We start from the raw sequence: 25,706 nt of genomic DNA, 5'->3' as shown, positions 1-25,706 counted from the left end.
GATAGTACTCTCACCCTGCGCCAGAGCAAGTTGGACCCTTACAAGTGCGACTCTGGCCAAAAGGGAAATCGGCTTTAATCCCCCCGAGGGCTGTCGAGAGTGGAGCCGCAGGCTAGCAGCATGGAGCAGCTTTGATTAGACGAGCATCTAAAGAGCTTGTAGCAAAGACGCAGCTTCATCAGGATTCACCAGACATGTTGCTCCCAAGATTAAAGCCAGACACAATTTGCTCTGATGCTGTCATTCAGAATGAATGTGAACGAGGTAGCTGATGCAGTTTTGATTGTGAGATGAGGTGCTGAGCATACTACAGCTATCACCGCCCTACTGTCATTCACATTATGATGTATCATGCTGCAATGTTGTGGGGAATAAGCTTGGTTTTTTTTGGTTTTTTTGGTTGGTTGTTTTTCTTTTTCACTTTATGTGGCAAAGCTTAAAAATGTGCTCAAGGCGCTGATTTCATTATTAGTTGTTTTTTTGCATCTTCCACAGGCTCTCTTTGAGCTTAAACATTGATTTTGCAATGTTATTGGTCAATTTTTAGACTCAGCTTTATTGTCTCCAGGCTGCCATTCTGTTACTGAGCGATCAGGCATCACAGGCTTTGGTATTGGCTACTTTGTGTTCAAATCAGCCTTTGAAAACGACCCTTTTACAACTCAGCCTTTTTCTTTGGGCTCTTGTTTTAGAGTTTAAAAGCTGTTTATCGTCTGGAGTTTGTTGTAGCAGTAATTTAATATGCCAAAGCTGCACTATGTGTTTTACCTGCCTGCAGGGAAAAGGGTGTGTGTGTATGTATGTATGTATGTATGAAGGAGACACTATTCTGGACCACATCCCAGCAAGAGTTAACTCCCTGGGTTAAATAGTAAGCATCTGGTGTGACTTTTAAAACCTTCTGAACGAGAAAATACTCTGCATCTGGGTGTTAAATATGTGGTGTACTGTTACTGGAAGCAGTCCAGGGTACCTTTGGGGTGAATATGAAGCAGAAAGAGGAGAGGAAGAGGGTTTTTTTTGTTGTTGTTGTTGGCTCAGATTTGCTAAGGCAGGTTTTGACTTTAGGTTCAATTTGTCCTTGAGATGAGTTTGAAAAAGTTTCTACTTCATTTTGCTTCAGTTTGATTCAAAGCTCTTCATCATCCTCGACCGATTTTCTTTCAGAGGTAAAGAAATAAAAATAGTTGCTGCATTAGTGTTTTCCAATGGCAAGCATTTAGATTAAAAAGTAAAGGTTACATTAACCAGCAAACCTAAGTGCTCAGCCCTCGAGCTTTTGAACAAACCTTTTAAGAATTTCAGAATAAAAAATATCAGGATTTTGTGCAAAGAAAGGGCCACAAACAAGGATTCAGAATAAGCTTTATAGTGCACCCATTAAAGGAATAATGCAGCGATTACATTAAGGGATATTTTTGGAAATATACTTTCTTGCCAAGAGTTAGAAGATTGATACGAGTCTTACTGCTGGCATAATAAATATGAAACAACACAAACTCTAAGCTAGTATGTTGTTTTTGTGCTTTCATATTTCTAGGCATTAAATTCCAGCTGTTAATGTTGCGATTCATTTGTTTTTAAGTAGTGTTAACCAGTTTGGTTTTGGTCTGATGCAGATTTTTAATGCTGGTAGACAGAGCCAGGCTTTCCCTGCTTCCACTGTTTTCAGGTTGTAGCTTCGTTTATAGATCCAGTATGGATGTGGTGTCAGTGCTGATGTGCAATGGATGTACAGCACATGTGGGCTGGATGTGTAAAAGTGCAAACACTGTAGTTTGATGACGTTCACTGAGCATCTTACCTGTCTGATTTATGGTGTCCTACTATTGAGGTTTCTCACGTGACAACAAGCGTACATTGCTCAAAAGCTGTGGGCCATGTTGGAAGTGGTTAAAATTACCGGCCATGAGGGAAAAATGTTTATTTACCAACTTCCTGTCAAGTGGTTCTTGAACGTTGGCGGCTGAAATCAGTCACAAAGAGGGCACTGCACCAAAAACTTCCTTGTGATTGCTTTGGTCGCTAGCAGGTCCTCGCAGTCGCCTGTGGTATGCAATCACTGGTCAATACTAGCTTAGCTGTAGTAAAGATCTGGGTCTGTATGACTGGAGTCTAGTTACTTGCAACCTATGTTGTCACCTCGATTGTCCACTTCCAAAATGACAAGTTAAAGTCACGTGGTTAACGGTCATGTGACTCCAAACTGTCAATATTCTATTTTTGGCCATGAAATAAAACAGTTAAGTATTTTTTTAGCTCCAACAAAATGAATCATCTATAAATACACTTTCTCAACATTTGCTTTAAAAAAAAAAAAAGATACTTTGTTCTTTTCCCTGCATGCAATTTTTAAAATCCTCCTAGTTATGTCAATAATTTAAAGTTAATAAAATATAACACGAGGGCAACTTGCAAAAATTGATTTCGCTTTTACAGCTGAATAGACCTGAAAGTTTAATGGTAAAATCACTATGTTAAAATACCAAAAATTGGATTAGAAGAGTCCGGGGCCTGATCTCTTTATGTTCCTGCTGGTGTGTAATAGCCTGCGTCTGGTGTCCACCAGGAGCACCATGGTTCAACAGTTGAGGTAAACAGGATGCTCCGCTGCACACACTTGACCCAGATCCACTAATACAGCCTTTGAGTTAGTTTTGCAGATGTAGTTCATGGCACTGATGTTTTGATTTGCCTTTGATCAGAGTTGCTCAGCGCACCCTGAGGTAATATCTATTTTATTTTTTTTATCTTCTATTCAAAGCTTTAGAATAGCTCTAACGCGCTTGACCCTTACACACATTTTGCAGACGCCATTGACTTCAGTTCCACTTGCAGAGATTTAAGCATCAATAAAAAGTCAAACCACCTATCACAATACAAATTACAAGACCTGCTCTTTATCTAGATATTTCTACCTTCATTCATAATTTGCATATGTGCTCATCTGCTAATGGACTTTGGGTCAGATCCTGTGCAGTTCAAAACAAAGCGATTAGGGCGTGCGATGCCGGGATAAAGAAAACTTACACGCTTACACTGAGAGGTTTTATCTGTGGGAAGGGCATGAATGCAAGCGGCTCTGCACACATACAGGGGGCAGAGACTGAGTGATATGCAAGAGCTTTGTGTTGGCAGGCTAGTGGGCCTCAGAGGAAGCATGAGTTAGACTAATGTGTGTGTCTGTTTAACAAGCATGCTGGTGATGGGAGGCAGGGGCTCGGAGACGGGAAGAGTTTATGGAGAGGACGACCCCATGGGAGGTATCAGGAATAATAGCTGACGATATGTCAAGAACAGCCCAGACAGCTTGCTTTAAAGGCCAATAGGGATCAGTCCTTGTAAACCGAATGTAGATTGTCGATTTTTTTTATTTTCCACCTTTTAAGGAAAACAACACACAGAGGAGGAAGAAAACAGGTTATTGATCACTATATTTCAATCTAGGGTCACACTTTACCATTTGTTTGTGTTTTGTTAATCGCAAAGCCTTTTCTGGGCTTTATGTCTTTAATCTGGCTCCTTAGTGAATGCGATTGTTTGCTTTGTGTCTTTAACGGTATGTCCACAGGTGCTATTAGTGCCCAGTAAGAAACCCTTTTGTCTACAGGAGTTGCGGGTGGCCAGTGGGGAGATTCATATAACTTTACTCCCTTTCACTTGAAATTCTGTCTGCTGAGAGCTATTAAAACCCCATTCAATTAGCATAAGGACATGTTAATTTAGAAAATTAAGAGTGGGGCTATGTTCTGCCAGCAGTAATAAGGAGCCTAATGCAGACTGGAATAATGATAAGACATCAAATAACGTGACGCCAATCCTAGCAATGTAATATGGCTCTTGAAAAACCAAATGAGATCAGACACGCTAATGTTTGAACGCGGTGCCAGGGCTTATAAAGATATGAAATACAGCTTCTCGAAACTGTACCCCAAACATCGGCTTTGTTTTTAGAGTTTGACTGATGGCTGTTTAACACCACGCTGACGTTCTCAGCCTGAAGTGACGCTGCCACCAGTGCATCATTAAAATGTGCCTATTTTCACGTCAAAAGTGGTGAATATTAAGTGTTTTTCCTTAGCGTCTTGCTAGTGACAGGGTGGAACATCCTCTCAATCAGCATGAACTGTGGACCGTCGTTTGACACTAAAAATAACACAGAAAGCAGCCGAGGCTGATGGACTGATGAAATGCTGTCAGTCTGGCAGGATCACAAATACTCTGCTAAAGTGTTGGGAGAACGCAGAAATACGTGAAGCACTTAAATGAGGAGGTGAATAAAAAAGATGTCTTTGCAACAAAATAACTCCTTTCAGAATTGAGCAACCTGAACATTTAAAAAGGCAGGAAACATAAAATATTTAAAAGACGCAATAATAATGTCAGCCAGGAAACAAGTTGTCTGCAGAGCAACAAAGAATTGTTTTGTTCTTGCTACTTGGAACATTGTCCGTCGTGAGATAAAACAAAATGAAGTTACTGATTAGAAGCTTCAGAATATTTCAGACCTGGCTATTGGTTTCCCCACTATCAGCCACAATCAGCTTCATCATCTTATTTCATTTTGAGAGCCGTGTGCTGCACAATGAAATGTTGAGGATCGCTTCCTTACCGAGATTAACAACAACAGAGGCTTTCGGATTTACATAGTCTGTTTATAATGAGTAGTGCTGGTGAGCCTGCTCTCTCCACACACACACACACACACACACACACACACACACACACACACACACACACACACACACACACACACACACACACACCACACAAAGCAACCAGAAGGTTGCAATTCTTCACCCGAATCTCTCATTATTGCCGCAGCACTAATGACGCAGTGAGGATCAAGGTGCTGTATGGAGATGAAAGAGGAGATGCAAAGGATTTACAATGCTTCCAAGATCACTGATAAAGCACAGCGTAAACAAAACTTTGCCTGGGGTTTGCACCACCAGGGACTTGGGATTTAGTCTCCTGATTCAGCGTCATCCTCGTTAAACTCGCGGCATTAGCGAGGCAGAGAGCAGAAATCCTGATGAGGCCCACCAGAGCTCCAAGCTGCAACATTTGAAGACAACCGCTCACTTTGGATTCCTTTTTTTTTCCAAGGCTCATTCACAAGCACTGTATGTTCTCTGTACTCATTATCCTGCTGCTTGTAGAAACCCTAATGTTTCCTCTAAGTGGCTCCAGAGAAGAACATACTGTATAATCGTCCATTAATCAGCGGCTCGGGACGACGTGTCAGCTCGGAACTCGAGCATCCTTGAAGCGCAATCATATTTAATGATAATCCTCAAGGCCATTTTCACTTGCTTCCAACGCCCCTATCGGCATCTAACTATGTAAGTGCGGAAGCATCCCCCCCTTTGTTTTTCTGTGTGAATGACATAAAGTCGAGTGAGGCAGATGTGCAATGTGCTGTAAGCTGCTGGATAATGTTTCATCATCTCAGAAGTCTCTATCTTCACCGAGATCTCGAGTAGTTTTCAAATGTTTACCCCCCACAACTTCCCAAAAGCATTATGTAAGCTACTTTAATTATAAATAGACACACTTTCTCTTTCTTAAGGGAATAATATAATTACATCAAAGTCCACTTAACGTAGCCCCAACGTTTGTGAAAGTTGTGTCCTGATGTTAGCGCAGCTGGTATTCTTTCTGTTACGTGAAGCTGCTCCTGCCACGGCGCATATTTGTCCCAAACGGTGACTTGAATTGACTGCCTCATATATTCAATGCCATTAATATTTCAAATCATAAACAAACAATTAGTTGTGTTCATTTATTCAGCAGTGTCGGGTGACACCTCCGAGGCTGGCAGCACATGCGGGCAGCACTCCTACATCACATTAATCAAACGGAGGCTGACTCGTGCAAAAACAGGCGTCTGGAGACCGTTTTTTGTGATTAACAGCGAATAAGTTCTCGTATAAAAGCACTCAGAATCAGCACTTCCAGCCCTGTTGGGACTGCTGGAAAGCAGAAGCTGCCATAACTGGATGAACAGCAATCTCGCAGCCAGGGAATCCTGCGGCCAATTATTGAGAGGAAACTGCCATTTTCACGGTCAGCTCCAAAAAAACTCCACTGGATGTAGTAATTATGTCCCTAAATCACAAGCCATTAATCTCTCCAAATGCAATTCACCAGCAGAATAAATAAGCAGATCAAGATGTGGACTGTTGATTCCTGAGAGTAGATTTATGTGGCTGCCACTGTAATAATGATTGTTGTGGTAAATCCAGACCAGTCTTGGAGCAGAGGTGAACGGGGCGAAGTCACATCACTGATGACTAAGCCAATGACTAAGCTCACCTCAAGTGAAAATAAACCACCTACCTAAATGCCCTTTGAAAGTTGTGGTGTCTTCCCTCACTAAGCTGTCTCTTCAATTAAGGACTTTAGTAGGTTGTCTGTGCAGAAGCAGCAGCAGCAGTCAGCTTAAGTGGGTCACAGTAAATCCAGTCAGGTGGTCCGAGCACTTCGTGTCTTTTTGCTTGTATACCAAGTAAGGCCACTGAGCTTTAGTTCCAGCAGCACACACTGACTCACAAAAAGAGTACTTGCACACACACACACACACACACAGATACACAGACTCTGATGGAAGCAGGCTTTTATTCTCTTTTTACATCGCAGCTTCATAGTGAAAAATACAAAAACAAGGCTAAGGTTGAGCAGCTATCTGCTGCTGTGTGAAGCTGGAATCTCACCTGCTACAAGCTGAATGGTAAAGTCTGTGTCTATTAGATAAGAGGCAGTTACATTGAAAATGTTTTTCAACTCGACTTAGAGCAAGATTTTATCTAGGCGTCCATCCGTTCATCCATGTTCTTCCACTTATCCAATTCAGGGCCATGGGGCCCATCAAAGCTGTTACTGTGCAATAGGCTGGGTACACCCCGGACAGGTCACAGTCTATCGAACGGCTAACACAGAGAGCCACACAACTACTCGTGCCCACATTCACACCTACGGCCAGTTTAGAATCACCAGTTAACCTGTGCATGTGCACAGAAAGACCTAAGCCGGGTGGAGGATTCAAACCCAAGACCTTCTTACTGTGAGGGGACGGTATGTATTATAAATCTATCTGTATTACCTCTTCATTATTAATATATAGAGTCAAAGCCAGGACTGAGTGAGACTGAAGGACAATGGGTTTCTGGTGAGTTCGTTTGCTGCACTAACATTTTGCTGGTTGGGAAAATTAAAGACAAATGGAACTGTAAATTAAAAAATCCCTTTGAATTTTGTGTGAACACGCTGTTAGTACAAGCTGTTCTCATGCAGAGGATTAAATACTGCTGTTTTTTCAAAGATGCTGGGTGTCTTTCTGCATTCTCATTCTGATGCACCGACCGCTGCACCACTGGACATCAAGAGCAAACACTGAAAATCAAAAATCAACAAAAGTGTAAGCATAAGGCAGGAGGAGGGTGGAGGATTAAACCACAAAACTGTCATCCACCCTGACAGCTTTGTCAGTTTTTTTGTTTTGCACTGAGGCTTTGTGTTAAGTCGGTCTTAAAGTTTCCTGCTTGCTTTATTTGGTTAGTTTTAGGAAAAGATGGTTTGAGTTAAAATATGCCCCTTCAGTTTATTAACCTGCACGCTGAAGACTTTCGGTTAAGGGCATCCAATGTATTTAAAGGGGATGCTAAGGGCTGTGGACCAGGAGTCTGTATGTGACGCCACATCAGTGAAGGTCACAGCACAAATCTCTGAGAGGCCAGCAGCTTTGCTGTAACCTCAGTATGTAATGCCTTGGGAAAGAGGGCAGTCTTGTTAACATTTCTTAATTAGCTGTAAACTCAAAGTACACCCGGGGCTGATGGGAATGTTATTATATACAAAGCAATAGAGTACACCTTTATTCACAAGGTGTCACTGCAGCAGGTAGTTCCACATGTTTGATTTGATTTACACCAGGTTGCCTTTCTAATGCAACCATCAAGGGATCCATGGATTGAACCAGGTATCTTTTTGCTTCTTAGGCCAATGTCTAAACCACTAAATACAACAGAATAGATTTCTAAAAAGGTGTAGGAAAAAAATGTTTATTAATGACTGAGCTAGAGCCACAAACAAGGCTATCACAATTCAGTCTAATATCTCATCTCATGGCAAAGGTGCAAATGTTCATCTCAAAAGAGGAATCCATGGTTGGGAAGATCCATAGATGCTTCACTGGTGACTTTTTATTTTATTTTTTTTACTCGCCGATAGCACTACGGGAAAAGTTGGGGGATCACCAAAGTTAGTACGATTCTGCCTTGGGAAACGATGAATATTCATAGTCCTCCGTGGCAGTCCAGCCAATAGTTAAAAAGATATTTCACTTAGACATGCAAATATCCTCACAGTAGGGCTGAGGCGATCACCGAAATAACTTCGATTCCTCCTGCAGGGGAGTCTGGGGAATCCATCCCATAGCTGTTGAGATATTTCAGTCCTGACTAAAGTGGCGCACCGACAGAGTCACGTTTGCAGCCCCGGAGCCACGCTGCTAGTATGGCTACTAAAAATACAGCTGAGTTGATCTGAGTTGACTCGAACTGTGACCAAAAGAAATCACAAGAATGAAAGCGCCTTCCCTTTCGATATTTTCAGCTTTCAAAACATGCAGGAAGCTTTAGCTCGCCACGTTGCTCTCTGTCACCCTGATGAGGAACTCCTATAACACGCCCGTGCCCTTGTTACGCTGTGCTGTAAGCCCACCATTCTGAGCTATCGCTTTTAATTTCCACACACATTCATCAGGAACAATAATGAGGCTAATTTGGGGGTAAATAATTGTCACCTGCCCGTGTTCCTCACAGTGGTAGTCTCTAATGACTCCTCGCTCTGCTTCCAAACACTGCAGGACCTGGAAAGTGTGAGTATATTCTTTGAAAGTGAAACGTGTCTTTCCCCCCTGCAGGTAAATGCCTCTGTGCTATGAGCATGCACATTTTTCAGATGATGATGATGAAAGAGCGGTTCAAGTCCGCCTGAAGATGAAAGACATGTCTGTGCGCCTCTCTGGATTCATTACTCTCAATTCAGGTGTCTTTTACACACTCCTCTGCTTTACCTTCCTTCCACCTTTCCAGCCCTTCCACTCAGCTGTCAGATCCTCCTCTCCGTGGCTCAATGAAGTCATCTTCACCCAGAGACGGGATCACAATGATGCTCAGAGGACTTTGATGAGCAAATTGAGACAAATCGGCGGAATTTCTGCGGCTACTGGATTGCACGACCAGCACTAAATGGCCTCCTTGAGGCAAATCCCATCCTCATCGTTTAAAGATTTAACAGATAAATGCAAAATCCATGTCCACACACACACATGCTAATAAAGTGAAGGTCGCGTGTTTTTTAACTCGTTCGTCTGACATGATTTCACATCGACTGGATGCATAAAACGGGGTTTGTCATTTTCGTTTCTCTTGCCGCTGACTAAATTGGGCAAGGTAGATGGCTAGAGCTGCGTGTTGTGTTATTTATTGGAATGGTTTTTGTTTGTTTGTTTGTTTTCTTGTTGTATTTCATTCTTATTTGTTTTTTTTCTTCCACACTGAAATCCATCATTATATTCTCTTTCTAAATCTTCACAAGATCTAGGTTGGGTCGTCTCTGTAGATCTCTCGCAGAGAGGAATTTTTGATGAAAGCTATACTGTATAAATAAATCTGACTTCCAGCAAAGATCAAAACGTGCTGAATGCCTGGTTTTTTCGGCTCATATATATTTTGTAAACTTGTTGTCTATCCAGTATTTAATTTGGCACCTCAGAGTTGACTCGTGTGAAGAAAGAGTGGGTTTTTTGTTGTTGTTGTTTTTGTTTTTGTTTTTTCCACGGAGGTTACTGAAGGATTGCGAAGCGGCACAACAGACAGCGTGACTTTGAAAGTAATGGAGAGAGAAGGTGCGGAGCGCTTATTTCATTGGCTGTCTGTAGCGGCTGTTGTTGCCACTGTGACAATATGACAGCGAAAACAAATTACAGGGAACAAGGCTCGGGAATGAGAGTCTACCTGATAGTCAAACCTGACATTGTTGCACCGTTACTCAACCTGACTGACTATCTGACACAGTTGATAACCTCGTGGCTTTTCTGTCTGTCAGTGGCTATCCTCCTCATGTGGCCTACTCGACTCCTGGCAGAGAAGAGAAGAAAGAGGAGAGATGCGCAGGGTTATTTCACAGATCATAAAGCGTCAAAGACATGCAGCGTGACGAGCGACAGCTCTGACCAGAGACATTGTCCTAAATCGCCCAGAAGATGAGAGCGATCTAGGAATAATATCTGAAATTCTGTGGCCGGCCTATGCCGCTTCATGTATCGAATGAGATAAATGAAAGTCAAGGGAATAATGCATTTGGTGGGGTGATGGACTGTGTGAATGGTGAGAATGAATCCCACTGAACCTGATAAAATGACTCACACGGTGGCCGTACTGTGCAGAGAAGTTATAATACATAAGCTGTCACCTCTCCTGGGTCAATCTAAATGCTTTCTTTCTTCTTTCCTGTTCTTTTACTTCTTGTTATGTAGCTATAGCCACATTACAGCCACACTCTCTGTCAGTATGTGCAACATCAATACCCTGACCCTAAACCTGTATGGCAGGTTATACAGAACCACATTTACATTCGCTATCTAGTCACCAACTGTCCCAGCTTGCCTTCTGGTTCTGGACACGTACACACACTGGGTTTATCGCGATCTTGAGGTTGTAACAGATTGCGGCAGATTAGATTAAATCATAATATTAAAACTGATGAGATGAAAGACTTAGTAGAGCTCTGGGAATTTTCCAGAATTCCCACGAATTTCCCAGCTACTTCAGTTTTTAATCGGTCTTAATTTTTTATTTACTTTGGTTTTTGTTAACATTTTTCTTTATGAATTTTATGAACACGATCACCTTTTGAAATTAAGCGTTTTTAGGAAAACGCGATCGCTTCATATCCTTTCAGTTTTGTGTCATCACGCTTGTTGAATCACAAGTCTGCACCATCTCCGACCGTCTGCGAAAATCTGCAGTGTTTCCTGTCTAAACCGCTCTCTGTGTCAGTTTTTTCTTTTGAAATAATGAGAAGTTAGTTTTAATATCTTTGCTGCTCTACTGTTGCTGCAGTTTTGATTTTGTTTTATTGGGTTTCCGTTTTTCTTTTGAGTTTCTTATTCCTCGGGGGTCTTTTTAGTTGTTTCAGTGATTTCCTATCAGCTCCTCCCTCTGTCTCTGTCAGTTAGAGGCTCTGTTTACTGGCTAATGTGAAGTTTTCTTGTTTCCGTCTTCTTGTCTTTTGATTATTTTCTGTTCTTTCACATCGTGTGTTAGTTTTGTTTCATGTCTGTGTTCTCAGGACTCCCTGACTGTTTTCACCTGTTGATTTTTTCACCTTTGTTCCTCTTCCTCAGTTTCTTGTGAGTAATCAGTCTTCTGTGTACAGTATAAGCTCCTGGGTTCCCTGTTGTCACTGTCAAATCATCTATCATGTTTCCCTACATGCTGCCTTACCTGTCCCCTGTAATCGCCTATTTTCCTTGCTCCTCGTGGGGTTCTGGGTTTTTTGGATTACCTTTTTGTTGTTCTTGTTGTTGTCTGTGTTTTTTTTTTAATTCAAGCAGTCATTAAAGCTCCCCTTCTTTTTGCACCAGTCCTCAGCTCTACACTTCATACCACAAAAAAGCAAACTATCAGTTTCCTCCATGTAATGTAATTATATTTGCATCTTCTGTTGTTCATTTGAAAAAGCAAATGTTCAACCTTTTACCTGGTAGCCACCAAGTCATATCCCAGCAGAACGCCCAATCACATTTCCTGCCTACACATTTCATTTGTATAGCGTGCTACTCAAACTGATTTACACAGCTCACAGTTGCTGTGCTCTGCAAGCCGCTTTGCAACCCACCTTCAGCTTAACTCCACAGTTTATCATGAATCTGACGTAATCGGTGTCACTGACGCCTCCTGTGTTGTGTCTTGGGGTCTTTCCACAGCTCTGCTCACTCCCAGCTTTGCACATAATAACGCAGGGAGGTCCCTGAACAGAGCCTTACTCCCAAATATGAATAACTGCAGCTCGAAATAACAATCTTTTTTCAGCTATAGTGGCACCGACTGAAATGTATTTAGCTTATACTGCAGTTGGTGATAACTGAATGTGCTTTCCATGTAGAAGATTTTTGTTTGGTTTTTTATTCTGTTTATCATTACCATGTGCTGTATTCATTTTTTAAATAAAAATAGCAAATAAAAATGTGCAGACAATCATCTTTACTGCCATGGGATTAGGTCAGTGTACTGATGGGCCAAAACAGACACCCTCAATATAGACATTGTAATTATTTATTGTACTGTTTGAATAGGCACAGTAAATGCAGCAGCTCACTGACTGTTAGCAGGTCTCAGGGATTTAGGTGTCCTCTGGGCCACTGCTAACTTTCCTCACACTCCTGAGCTATTTATAAAGCTAAAATGTTTAGTGAATAACTTCAGACTAAAACGAAATGACACACTGTGTGTGTATTTGCTGTTTGCCATTTGGGAGCTACTTCTAAACTCAAGTTATGCTCTTTTGTGAATGCAGCCTAAGTGTTTTCAGAGTACAGTCTCACAAAGCTAACTAGCTGCTACTATTGTGCCTCTCTTATTCAGTATGGTTGGAAGCCATAAAATGCCCCTCTTTGTGTAGATTTACTGAAAGTCACCTGATGGAGTGAGTGCTTTTTTTTCAGGCCATTTCCTACGCGCTCAAAATCCTTCACAAAAAGGCACCGAGGCTGGAACTAGTTCACTCTACAGAGGAATAAAATGTGTGATCACTTATGCATACTATTTTAATTAAATGACTGGCTACTAAAATTAACCTGCATATAACCCCTGCAAACCACATCAGGAAACAGCTCTTATGTATGTATCACAGTCATGAGAGGTGTTTCCAGAATGACCCCAGCCTCTTAAGACATGTTATCCTCTATTAGCACGACATTAGACTCACACAAGGCATTCACTAGTGACTCCTAATTAAACACAATCAGCGCAGCCTAAGTCTTCATTCCTGTCTTGATAAGCCATAAGAGCTCTCCGGGGTAAAGTGAGCGCTAACACGCAGTGTGGGGGGATTACGATTAGCTTTAAGCTGTGCTTACTTCCCGCTGCCCTTGTTCGTCCTCAGCAGTCTGTCTTTAGCAGGCTCAAACTCCCAGTGAGCTAAACGAACATGCACTTATATCACCGATGTGGTTGTTAAAAACTCTCCAGCGTCTTCATCTCACTCCAGCCTCAGAAATTGACAGCTTAAGCTGTGCCACGGTGAACTGGCTCACATTCGGCATTGGCCTCTGTGAGTACCGTCACCATATGTTAATTTGACAACTGAAGGCTTGTTGAATTACTTAGGGGGGTTGAACTACATCTAAGTTTTATTACTGCTATGGCAGATGGTTAATGATCCACAGCAATGATAAAATATTTTATAATGATCGAACTCTAACAACTCCTGGCAGCGGTGCTATGAGATGGGTGGAAGGAGACAAATAATTTAACAGCCCTCTGTCTGTAGAAAGCTCTGAAACATTTTAAGTACACTATGAAGACAAAGCAACTGAGCCTGCAGTGGCCCAAACGCCACATGTTTCACAGTGGACTGAAATCTCCGTCAGTGCCCTAGAGTGACATTCTGAGGCAGAAGGAGTGTCTCGATGATTTCGGGTGCCAGTTTAGCTCACTGGGTCGAGCGGGCGACTCATGGGTTGTATTGCTGTTGCAGAGTTTTGCCTTCGAATCAGCCCCGAGCTATTTGCTGGATGTCTGACAGCTTTCCTGTCCACGGGCTCTGGCTCAGGTCTACAACAGGTTAGCTACCAATCCAAAGGTTGGTGGATAGATCTCCGGATCCTCCAATCCATACTGAACACCGAGTTGTCCCCAATGCAAACTGTGAGTGTGAGTTTGCATATAGATAAAATGCAGTATGGTTGTGTTTGTGACTGGGTGAAAGAAACTTGTATTAGAAAATGCTTTAAATGTTCAAGTTATAGTATAGCACCAATGCATTTACCATAATAAAGACCCCAAAGGTAGTCTTTTATGTGTATTGAAAACAGGGAGAAATGAAGCCTGGTTCCTAACATTATGCATGCACCTGCATCGCTCTCTGTAGGTACCTGTATTTTTGTGGGCAAAGAAAGATAAAAGCCATTTTAGTCAGCATGGTTTTTAGTTAGCGACCTAATCCATCAATCATGAAACCTTCTAATGTCTTTTTTTTTTACCACAGCATTTAATAGCATAAATTCATTCATTATAGTAGCAACATAAATATGATAAGTTTAGTGTTATACTTAGTTCCCCCTGACAGAAAAAAAGCCTTCTTTGTTAGAGCTAATGGTCTTATAAGAGCACAGTCCTCTAAATAGCTCCCTCTCACTGAAAAGACTATCAAAATCTCTTTGGAGGGAAGAAAAATAACGTCAATGGCTTTCATCTCCATTTATGAAATTACCCTTTTAGCTTAAGTGCTCTGATGAATTTGCTCAAAACTGAACATATTGCAGATGAATTTTTCCTCTCTCTTGCTCCCCCCATAACAAGTAATTCTTGCTTAACATGTGCTTGGATTTCTTTTGGATTTTCTTTGAATAAAGGTTTACAAACAGGGGAGGGGAGACGTGAGTCTCCTGGGACCATATTGTAAAGGGTCAACACTTGTACTTTATAGAAAAGAGAACAAGTCAGGCTAATTGTACTTTTTACCCACAATCAGCCAAAACATTAACACCGCCTGGCCAGTTTTCTGTTATCCAACCGCCAAATAGTGCAAACGAGGCACAACCATGAGAACACGGCCTCTGGCACTGGGATGTTGCCACTTGATTCTTCAGATCCTGATAGTTTAGGAGTTTGGACTTTGTGGATCGGATCTGATGGAAGGTTTGAGGGCTGGGCATGAATGCCTCAGGCTCTTTGATATGTTTCCTGACCTGAGCAGCATTTGTAATGGACACATTGTTCTGCTGTAGGGGATTGCTGTCATTAGAGAGCGCCATTGGTCTGCAACAGAGTTTTGGTGGCTGGAATGTGACTAAGTGTAGTTCACTCAGATGTCTAGCAGCCCACTGGATTTTAATGAGATGGTCAGTGTTGTTCCTCTCACCTCTCAGTGGGTTTTAATGTTTAATGTCATTACATTTACTTCAGTGCCACGAGTTTCTGGACAATGACAGAATTTTCATATTTTTGCTAGTCAATGTGTGATGGAAGTGCAGACTTTCAGCTCTAATTCAAGACGTTTATCAAAAGTATTGCATTAAGTTTTATACACAGTCCCCCATTTAAGAAGTTCAAAACTAATTGGACACTTGACAAACAAGTTAAAGTGAACTTGTACAAGAATGATGGGAAGAGATACGCATGGAGAAGGAGAGAAACAGCTCATGATCTGAAGTATACCACATTATCTGTCAAACATGGCAGAATTATATTATATGGGCATGTAAGGCTGCCAGTGGGAGTGGGTCACAAGGGTTTATTGTTGATGTGACTGCTGATAGAAGCAGCAGGATGAAGTGTACAGGGCTGTACTCTCTGCTCAGATTGGACAAAGCTTCAAAGCAAAAATGGACACTGCAAAACCAACCCAAGAGTTTCTCAAAGCAAGGAAATGGGATATTCTTCAGTGGCCAAGTCAGTCACCTGATCTCAGCCCAACAGAGCATGTTTTCAGGTATTAAAGATAAAACTGGAGGAAGGAAGACCCACAGACAAGCAGGAACTGAAGGCTGCCTGACAGAGCAATTGGTGATGTCCATGACTTCTAAACTTCAGGCAGTCACTGTCTGCATATTTGAATTCATATCAGTTCTGTAAACTATGTATAAAACTGTCTATAAGTCATGCACAGTTAATGCAATACTTTTGTTAAAGCCCTTGAATTAAAGCTGAAACTCTGCACTTCAATCACGTCTTGATTGTTTGATTTTAAATTAACTGCGGTGGCGTACAGAGACAAAGCTACAAAAAAACTTCATCATTATCCAAATATTTATGGACCTGATTAGTAATGCTGGCACTATTCAAAGTGTGCTCAGTCGATCAAGCTATTTGGTTCAGGCTGAAGCATCTCAATAACATTTGGATGAAATTTTACAGAGACATTTATTGTCCGCGGTGCAATAAACCCCAATGACTCCGGAGATGGCATCATTGTCAGTTACATGACTTTTGTGTCGCACCGTCATCTGGTCGCAACATTAAATTGTTTTCCAATACTTTAGTTTATGACCTGTTTACAAAATGCCATTTCCACTTGTCTCAGCTCTATTTTGGGGTTAGCGAATCAGCATGCTGTAATACTAAGACGGGGAAATTGGAAAACATCACATCCTCTAAACATCAGCACGTTACAGTGTCATTGCTGGCACACTACCATGATGACATTAGCATTTGTCTCAAAGCACCACCGTGCCAGAGACACGGCTTCACGGTGATGCTCGCACGACTGTCGATTCTTAATCTTCTATCCAAACTGTGTGAATAGACACACCAGACTCAGTGTACAATGGTTAACAGAAAACCAACATTGATCTTTTTTACAGCCGAAATTCACGATCACCATTGTCAGTCTTGGGGGTGCCAAGATAATGTGATTCCAATAGATTTATAACAATCAGACAGAGAATCGGCTCAGGAGATTGAGCCATTTCACAGAGCAGGGGATAAATATCATTACAGCCTTAACTCCAGCCCTTATTTCCACTTCTCATTGCAAGAGAGAATACTGATTTAAGCTATCATCTTCAGACAGGTACTCTTATAGCAATCATCCATTCCCATTAGGCTTTAGTCACACCCACTGATTCAAGCAGACAAAATAGGTCTAGAAGAAAGCTACCCTATAGCACAGATGAGTTAAACTTCACCAAAACGTATTCATAAAAATTGCTTGCGGTGATGTACTAGAGCATCCATCTTTTGTTCATTCAGAGAGAAGAGATACAGCAGAGATACAGTTGAAACGTCTGCATTTCTTTAAACTAAAAACTGGCATACGTGATAAAATATGCTTACACATGCACAACTGTTCCCGGTGGATAACACATGAAAGCATTAAAAACATTTTTCTTTGTTGTCTTCTGTGGAAATATGCAAGATAATGTGCTCCTTTGAGGAGGGGGGGGTGAAAGACAACAACAATGCAGAGTATCCAGGGGTTTCTGCAGGATAAGGAAATTGATCAGGAAAACAAAAACAGCATTTTCACACCAGGTTCTGTTTGTTTCTGCTATCTACAGAAGATGGTGCACGTATCCAAATAATGCACATGAACAGTGTTTAGGACACATTCATTAGCTTGTTGCAGGCGTACATGTTCACACGCTCCTATGACCTATGAAACAGTGCATTCCTTCAGGTTTATGTCCATGCCTGGTGTCCATGTCTTCATTTCTTCTATTTGGACTTTTGTTTTTCACATACCATTTCTGCAGCGGTCCTTTTTTATTCCGCCTTAACAGTTTTGAACAGTGTAAGAAACTAACAGATTGTTGTTAATGTGAAAAGATCGGGAGGAGCGGCGCATAAATGAGGAGTGCTGCAGGATAATTAGGATGTGACGCTGATTGCGAGTGACGCAGCACAGGCGTGACTCTGCCTCCATCTGCTGGACAAATGTTGAACATCACAATAACTCAAGGTTAACGTGACGCATGTTCCTACTTCCTGTTCAAAAACTGCGGAGCCGTTTTTTCCGAAGCTTAAAATCCACCATAGATTCATAAAAAAAAAAAAAAAAGTAGATGCGCCAAGTGAATTTACTTCACTTCTCTGTTGTGGCAAATAATGAGTCACAGAGTGCTGTGCAAAAGTCTTGAGTCATCTCTCTTTTATATATATATAGATATATAAATATATATTTTGTTTCCAGTGAGTCAGACTTTCTTGACATTTTTAAAGTTGTCTTGAGCAATAGTTTTCCAGTCTTTCTGGGGGAGGGGGGTCTCTTTTGGCCTTGGCTGCCTTTTCAAGCATTTAGAGCTCAGTCCTTGTAACTGACTTTTCACAGGAAGGTTTGTCTTTTGTTTATTTGATTTGCCTGTTTGTTAAGCCACTTGACTTTGACCTGTGAATAAGTTAAGCATAAAAAAGACACGTTCATCAAGTGTTCTGTCCTTATTGTGCGTCCCTTTGCCCAACTTGACAGACAGCTAACGGTTTCAATGAACATAGGAGGCGGAAGTAAGTTTGAGGCTTTTTACTTCGTCAGTAGTTCAATGATTGACATCCTTTTCTTCCCGTAAAACTAAAAACAAACACAAAGTAAATGTCACAAGATGTATTTTCCTTTTAACTCACACTTCTAGGATATGAACTACACTGTTATATAGAATGCGTAATCAACAGCGACTCAGTAGTGATCACAATACAACTTAGCGAGTTTAGCTTCCTCAAAGATAAACATAACAGATGAAATTGGTTTCTAAACAAATCTATGTAATAGAAATGCACCAAATAAACTTGTAAACATGTTGTACATTAATACTCACAAGCAATAACTCTCCAAGGCAGAAATGTTTTAAAGAGCATCTAAGGCGACAAACAGCATATTCTGCAGGCTAACAAGCGACCAGCTTCCTGTTTCCTCTACCCACAGGAACACAGAAAAACCCCACCAAAATATAAGCTTGTGAGTATTCCCACTATGACCAGCAGAGGGTGCTGAAGAGAAAGAACCTATGCATGTCATAACACTCCCCGTCTGGTATTGTAAAATACCACTATGAACCAACTGAAACATAATAAACTGCAAGATTTTACAGATTATATCTGAATACAATGTTTACCATCATGACACACATACTTCTCAGTCCTTTGGGGACATCAATAACACTGTCTCTGACACAGGTCTCAGGTAAGTATTAATAGTTCCATTTCTTGAGACCCTCACTTCAATCTTCCTGACCCTGCCATCCTTATCCGGGAAGATCTGGTCGACAAGTCCCATTGGCCATTCATTGCGCCTCACTTGTGCGTCTCTGATGAGCACCAAATCTCCCACCTTGAGGTTTGCATGGTTACGTTGCCACTTGTTCCGGCTTTGCAGTGTCCCTAAATACTCCCGTCTCCATCTGGTCCAAAATGTGTTTGCAAGGTATTGAACTTGCCTCCACTGCTGTCGATGGAGATCTTTCTCAATAAAACTTCCCGGAGGGGGGAGAGGAGTGCACACCTTCTGAGTGAGAAGCATGGAAGGCGTCAGCAGGAATGGTGTGTCAGGATCTGTTGTGATAGGAGACAAAGGTCTAGCATTAATGATGGCTGTTACCTCTGCCATTAGAGTGGAAAGCACCTCATGAGTCAAGTGAGCGTGCGTGGTTTGGAGAAGCATTGCATCCAGGATACGTCGGGACAACCCTATCATACGTTCCCAGCTTCCTCCCATATGAGAAGAGTGAGGTGGATTAAAGATCCAGGTGCATCCCTCTTCTCCCAGGTATGTCTTAATGCTTGACACGTCGGGGTCTGTCAGTGTGAAACCTAGCTCCCGGCAAGCACCAACGAAATTAGTCCCACAATCGGATCGAATCTGCTTAACAGGCCCTCTCAAACTGAAGAATCGACGCAGGGCATTGATGAAACTTGATGCGTCCATTGACTCAATCAGTTCAATGTGCACAGCACGTGTGCTAAGACACGTAAAAAGAACAGCCCACCTTCTGCTATTTGCCTGGCCTCCTCTTGTGCGCCTTGTGACCACAGACCAAGGGCCAAATACATCCAAACCCACGAAGGTGAAAGGGGGTTCGGTGCTGACACGATCAGAAGGCAGATCTGCCATTCTTTGCTCAGTTGCTCTCTTCCTAAGTCTGTTGCAGGTGATACAGTTGTGGATAATCTGCTTGATTAGCCTCCTTGCTCCTGTAATCCAGTATCCAGCAGTACGGACTGCACCTTCTGTGAACACCCGTCCCTGATGCATTACTCGCTGGTGATGGTGTTCTACTATCAACTTGGCAACGTGGCTACCACCTGGAATAATGAGAGGATATTTCTCCTTGTAGTCGATGTTGGCATGTTTGAGCCTTCCTCCTATCCTCAAGAGTCCTTCATCATCACAGTAGGGACTGAGTTTTTGTAAAGAGCTGTGTTTTGGTATGACTTTACCATTGGCAATACAGGCAAGTTCCTCCTCAAACATTTCCTTCTGCACACTTTTGATGACGACAATCTCAGCCTTTGTCAGTTCCTCTGCCGTGCGAGACTGTTTGCAATGATGCCATGAACTGCAAGAGGGACCTTCATCTTTGCTCTTGAAGACCTTTGCAATATGAATGAGCAAGCTAAGGGCCTTGAGGAGTTTCTTCAAGGAGGAAAAACGTCTGAACCTTTGCGATCCAAGCAGAGACCCATCATTACTCGTGTGAGTGACAAAGCTACGTACTTCATCATCCAACTCTGGGTCCACAAGGTCATAGGTTTCAACTTCTCTTGTAACACTAGCTTGTAACAAGAAGGCAGGTCCTTTAAGCCAGGCACTGTCACCAAGCATGGCAGCAGGCACCGAGCGTGTGCCTATGTCAGCAGGGTTAGAGCTCGTAGGGACATAGTGCCATTGTTTTGGTTCTGAAATCCTCCTGATTCGCTGCACCCTGTTGCCAACATATACATAGAACCTCTTCGTCTGGTTGCTTATATAGCCTAAAACCACACGACTGTCTGTGTAGAATTCAACTGCATCAAGATTTAGGTCCAGTTCACTTGTGATGACTTCGGCAAGCTCTGCAGCTAACACAGCAGCTCCCAATTCCAGTCTTGGAATTGTATGAGCAGATTGTGGGGCCAATTTTGCTTTCCCTAGAACGAAGCCCACCTGATGGTTCTGATTTTCGCCAGTGGTCTTTAGGAAAGCAACCGCTGCAATGGCTTTAGTGGAGGCATCTGAAAAGATGTGTAACTCTTTTCTGATTGCTGTTGACATCGTAGCAGAAGCGTAGGTTCTTGGAATATGTACATTCTTGAGATCAACAAGAGATTCTTTCCATGTATCCCACTCGGCCTCCCTTTCTCTAGGCAGTGGAGTGTCCCAGTCTAGGGCCTCACTTGAAAGTTCTCTCAGCAGCATCTTTCCCTGGATTGTAACTGGTGAAGCAAATCCTAAGGGATCGAAAAGACCATTGATTGTAGCTAAGACACCTCTCTTTGTAAAGGGCTTCACTGTTTCTGCTACTCGAAAGGTAAAGGTGTCTTTCTTTAGGTCCCATATCAGACCAAGACTTCGCTGTGTAGGTGTCACATCAGTCTCCAGATTTAGCTCCTTAAGCCCCTTTGCACGGTCATCTGGAGAAAACGCATCAAGAACCTCAGAGCTGTTTGATGCTATTTTATGCAGGCGAAGGTTAGATGTGGCAAGCATTTCCTGTGCTCTCTTCATTAGATCAATAGCTTCACTGGCTGTGGGCCTTGACATAAGCGCATCATCAACATAGAACTCCCTCTCAACGAAGCGTCGTGCATCTGATCCGAATTCCTCTTCACCATGAGCTGCTGCACATCGAAGGCCGTATATAGCTACGGATGGTGAGGGACTGTTGCCAAACACGTGAACCTTCATTTGATACTCACAAATGTCATTGGCAGGATTGTTGTCTTCATGCCAGAGGAAGCGCAAATAGTTTCGATGGTCCTCTCTTACAATGAAACTGTGAAACATCTGTTCAATGTCAGCGGTTACTGCAACAGTTTCACGTCTGAACCTCAACAATACTCCCAACAAGCTATTATTGAGGTCAGGTCCAGAGAGGAGAACATCATTGAGAGAGACGCCATGGCACTTTGCACTTGAGTCGAACACAACTCTGATCTGACCCGGCTTCTGAGGATGGTACACCCCAAACGTAGGTAAGTACCAGCACTCCTTGTCCACCTCAAGTGGAGGAGCCAGTTCAGCATGGTCACGATCAAATATGTTCTGCATGAAGGCAAAGAAATGCCTCTTCATTTCAGGCCTTTTTTCAAGGGTGCGATGAAGAGAGGATAAGCGTTTGACCGCCTGGTCGCGATTGTTGGGCAGCCGCTGGCGAGGTCCCTTGAATGGAAGTGGCGCCACCCAGCTGTTGCTGTCATCTATGAACATCTCTCTCTTCATGACCTCTAGGAACAGTTTGTCTTCAATAGAAAGGCCGATTTTGTTATCGTCCTCAGACGTATCAAAGATAGTGCTTCCAAGAGTGCATGCCTTAACTCTAGGTGTTTCAGTGGTAGGGAAGGCTTTACGCTCAGACTTGGACCCATAATTCTCTTTGATATGAACCATATTTGGACATGGTCTGAAATAGGATGGGCGATTGTTCTCAAGCACATTAGTGTGATAGGCATCCACAGTTGCAGGCTTGTGAGCATCACCTAAACAGACATCACCAATGATGACCCATCCCAGGTCCAGTTTCTGTGCATATGGGGCATTGTGAGGACCGTTTCTATGCTGTCTCGCTTTGTGGACACTAAGTAGGTCACGTCCAAGTAAGAGGAGGATCTCAGCTTTGTGATCAAGTGGTGGGATGAGATGGGCTATTGGCCTTAGATGAGCATGTTCTGCTGCCACCTCAGGGGTAGGTATCTCAGCTCTGTTACTCGGAATGTTATTACATTCAATTATTGTCGGCAGCGTGACTGATGTGGCTCCATCTAGTGACTCCACTACAAAGCCTGTAGCTCTTCTACCCATCATTTCTGTCGTTCCCGCACATGTACGAAGTGTGAATGGAGACTCTGATCCCTCTATGCCATAAACATCAAAAAACTCTGACCTGGCAAGTGACCGATTACTCTGATCATCGAGCACAACATAAGCCTTTGTCACTCGCTCTGGCTGCGCTTTCGGGAAAACCTTTACTAAGCAGATCTTAGAACAGGATCTTCCCCTCTGAGCCTCTCCACATACTTCGGTACAAGTCGATGTTATAGCAGGCTGAGTTGTCTCTTCTGTGCCCTCCCCGCCATGACCAAAGAGAGTTGCAAGTGGTGGTCCTGGATGAAGGGCAGAGATATGATTCCTGCTTTCACATTCTGTACACTTGATTGTTGTGTTACAGTTCTTGGCCATGTGACTAGTGGAAGAACAGCATCTAAAACAGATACCATTGTCCTTGAGGAAGGTCTTACGCTCCTCAATGGGTTTATTGCGAAACCCTCTGCAGCGCTTGAGGGGATGTGGCCTTTTATGAATAGGACACTGCCTTTCCACATCACAGGTTTGCTCTCTCACACTGTCTTGGCCAGCTTTCTCCTGTGATATTTCCGTCTTGTGAGCAGAGACCAAACCCTTATAGGGCTTCCTCACTGTAGCATCTGATCTAAAGTGGTCTGTAGTAGATGCTAAGAGCCTGAAGCCTGGGTCATTGCGGGCTTGTGCCTCTCTGCAGACAAAGTCACAGAGAAAGGAAAATGGCGGAAAAATGACACTATGGTCAACTTTATACTTAAAACCCTGAGAGAGCCACTTTTCCTGGATATTGTGTGGTAACTTGTCCACAATTGGAGCGACACCACGTGCAGTGTCAAGATAGCTTAGCCCTGGGAGATAACCCTCTGATTTTGCTGCCTCGACCTCTTGCAGCAGGTCACTAAGCTCTCTCAGCTTCACGGGATCCTTGCTACTGACCTTTGGGAAGTTTGTAAGCCTGTCAAAAAGTGTTTTTTCAATTATCTCTGGAGAGCCAAAACATTCCTCCAAGCGCTCCCAGGCTTTGTCCAATCCAACTTCAGGACGACAGACGTGGACCGTCTTTATTCTTTTCACATGCCGTGCTGAGTCATGCCCCAGCCACTTAATAAGGAGGTCCAACTCTTCGCTGGGGCTGAGTTTTAGTCCACTGACTGCATTCAGAAAGGAGGATTTCCACGCCCAGTAATTTTCAGGGCAGTCATCAAACTTTGTGAGACCAGCATTAATAAGATCCCTCCGTGCCAAGTACCTTGCTATATCACCCACCTGAGCACTGCCATCTGGTAGGAGTTGTGGTGTGACTCGATCAGGCGACCTTTCCCTTGTGCTCTCTGGCGGGTGCGGTGTTGAGTGGGGGTAAATACCAGACTTTGGTTCCTGAGATAGCCCTGATGTTGGAATGGTTTTGTTTCTCATTTTGAACAAGCGGGTTTCAACATATGGAGTATCAAAGCTTTGCCTGGGTGGAATTGTGGGCTTCAGTTCATGAACAGTTGACTCTCTATGCTCTGCCTCTGGTTTAGCACTCTCGGTTGGCTGTAGATGCTGCTCCACATACTGGCGTGTCCTTTCAGCAGTCTCTTCAAAAGCAGGTTTCCTTTCAGTTTTGACAGACTCCTCTGCTGCAACCTCAAGGATGCTGGCTTCAGCCATAGCTGCTGCTACCTCCTTTTCATACTGTAAAGTGTTCAATTTGGCTTCTATGCGAGCCTTCTCAATCATCATTTCTGACTCTATTTTGGCATAATCGGCTCGTGCGCGAGCTGCCTCCAGTTTAGCACGAGCTGCAGCAGCGGCTCGACTGGCTGATGATCCACTAGATGTTATAGAGGCCACTGACCTGGTCTCTAGAGCCGACAGCTGCGTTATTTCTTTTGCGGCTTGTGTGTCCTCCATCCCACAATGCTGCTGTGTGGCAAGCATAAGCAGTAGTAGAGATGAGACGTGCTGGCAGCCGAGGTTGCTGTCTTTGATTATCTCTGCCCGCTGAGAAGCTGCTTTTTTACTGTTCTTTCCTTATTGTGCGTCCCTTTGCCCAACTTGACAGACAGCTAACGGTTTCAATGAACATAGGAGGCGGAAGTAAGTTTGAGGCTTTTTACTTCGTCAGTAGTTCAATGATTGACATCCTTTTCTTCCCGTAAAACTAAAAACAAACACAAAGTAAATGTCACAAGATGTATTTTCCTTTTAACTCACACTTCTAGGATATGAACTACACTGTTATATAGAATGCGTAATCAACAGCGACTCAGTAGTGATCACAATACAACTTAGCGAGTTTAGCTTCCTCAAAGATAAACATAACAGATGAAATTGGTTTCTAAACAAATCTATGTAATAGAAATGCACCAAATAAACTTGTAAACATGTTGTACATTAATACTCACAAGCAATAACTCTCCAAGGCAGAAATGTTTTAAAGAGCATCTAAGGCGACAAACAGCATATTCTGCAGGCTAACAAGCGACCAGCTTCCTGTTTCCTCTACCCACAGGAACACAGAAAAACCCCACCAAAATATAAGCTTGTGAGTATTCCCACTATGACCAGCAGAGGGTGCTGAAGAGAAAGAACCTATGCATGTCATAACATCAAGAGATGAACCAGTTTTGTGTCTACACATAACAGACAGCTTAGCAAAGAGCCAAGTTTCACTTGTATCTTTAGGCACGTTTTTACCAGCGGCTTGTCATAAAACACATTTTTACCCATTTCTTTAGATTAATGTCTGAAAAATGTCAAAGATGTGACAGAATATTTATATTTTTGCTTCAATAAAGCGATTCCAGAAAAGCTATTAGCTAAAAAACTTGAGATATTGCAACAATGACGTGCAGTGTGGATGTCAAATTTTTTGAGAAAACTGAGGATTTGGAGAAGAAGTGGTGGGCATGCAGCAGATGAACAGTATCTGAAAATCATGTCCTTAAGAAATAGGAAAAAGAAATTCACCAAAGATGTAAAACAGGACCTGAAAGATACAT

General features: G+C 42.7%; 1 protein-coding gene across 1 annotated transcript; it reads right to left on the bottom strand.

Annotated features, from left to right (window-relative positions):
* Positions 1–18,172: 18,172 nt before the first annotated feature.
* LOC112842902 (uncharacterized) lies at positions 18,173–24,615 on the bottom strand. The gene is made up of 2 exons (XM_025900441.1): positions 18,542–24,615; positions 18,173–18,297 (listed from the first exon to the last, which is right to left on the bottom strand). The coding sequence occupies exon 1, from the start codon at positions 24,613–24,615 to the stop codon at positions 18,859–18,861; it is 5,757 nt and encodes a 1,918-aa protein (XP_025756226.1). The 3' UTR covers positions 18,173–18,297; positions 18,542–18,858.
* Between the last annotated feature and the right edge of the window lie 1,091 nt (positions 24,616–25,706).

The sequence above is a fragment of the Oreochromis niloticus genome, linkage group LG18 (assembly GCF_001858045.2).
Source record: "Oreochromis niloticus isolate F11D_XX linkage group LG18, O_niloticus_UMD_NMBU, whole genome shotgun sequence".
NCBI classification, from domain to species: Eukaryota; Metazoa; Chordata; class Actinopteri; order Cichliformes; family Cichlidae; genus Oreochromis; species Oreochromis niloticus.
Note: the sequence above shows the minus strand (reverse complement) of the source record. Positions and strands in the feature narration are given on the sequence as shown.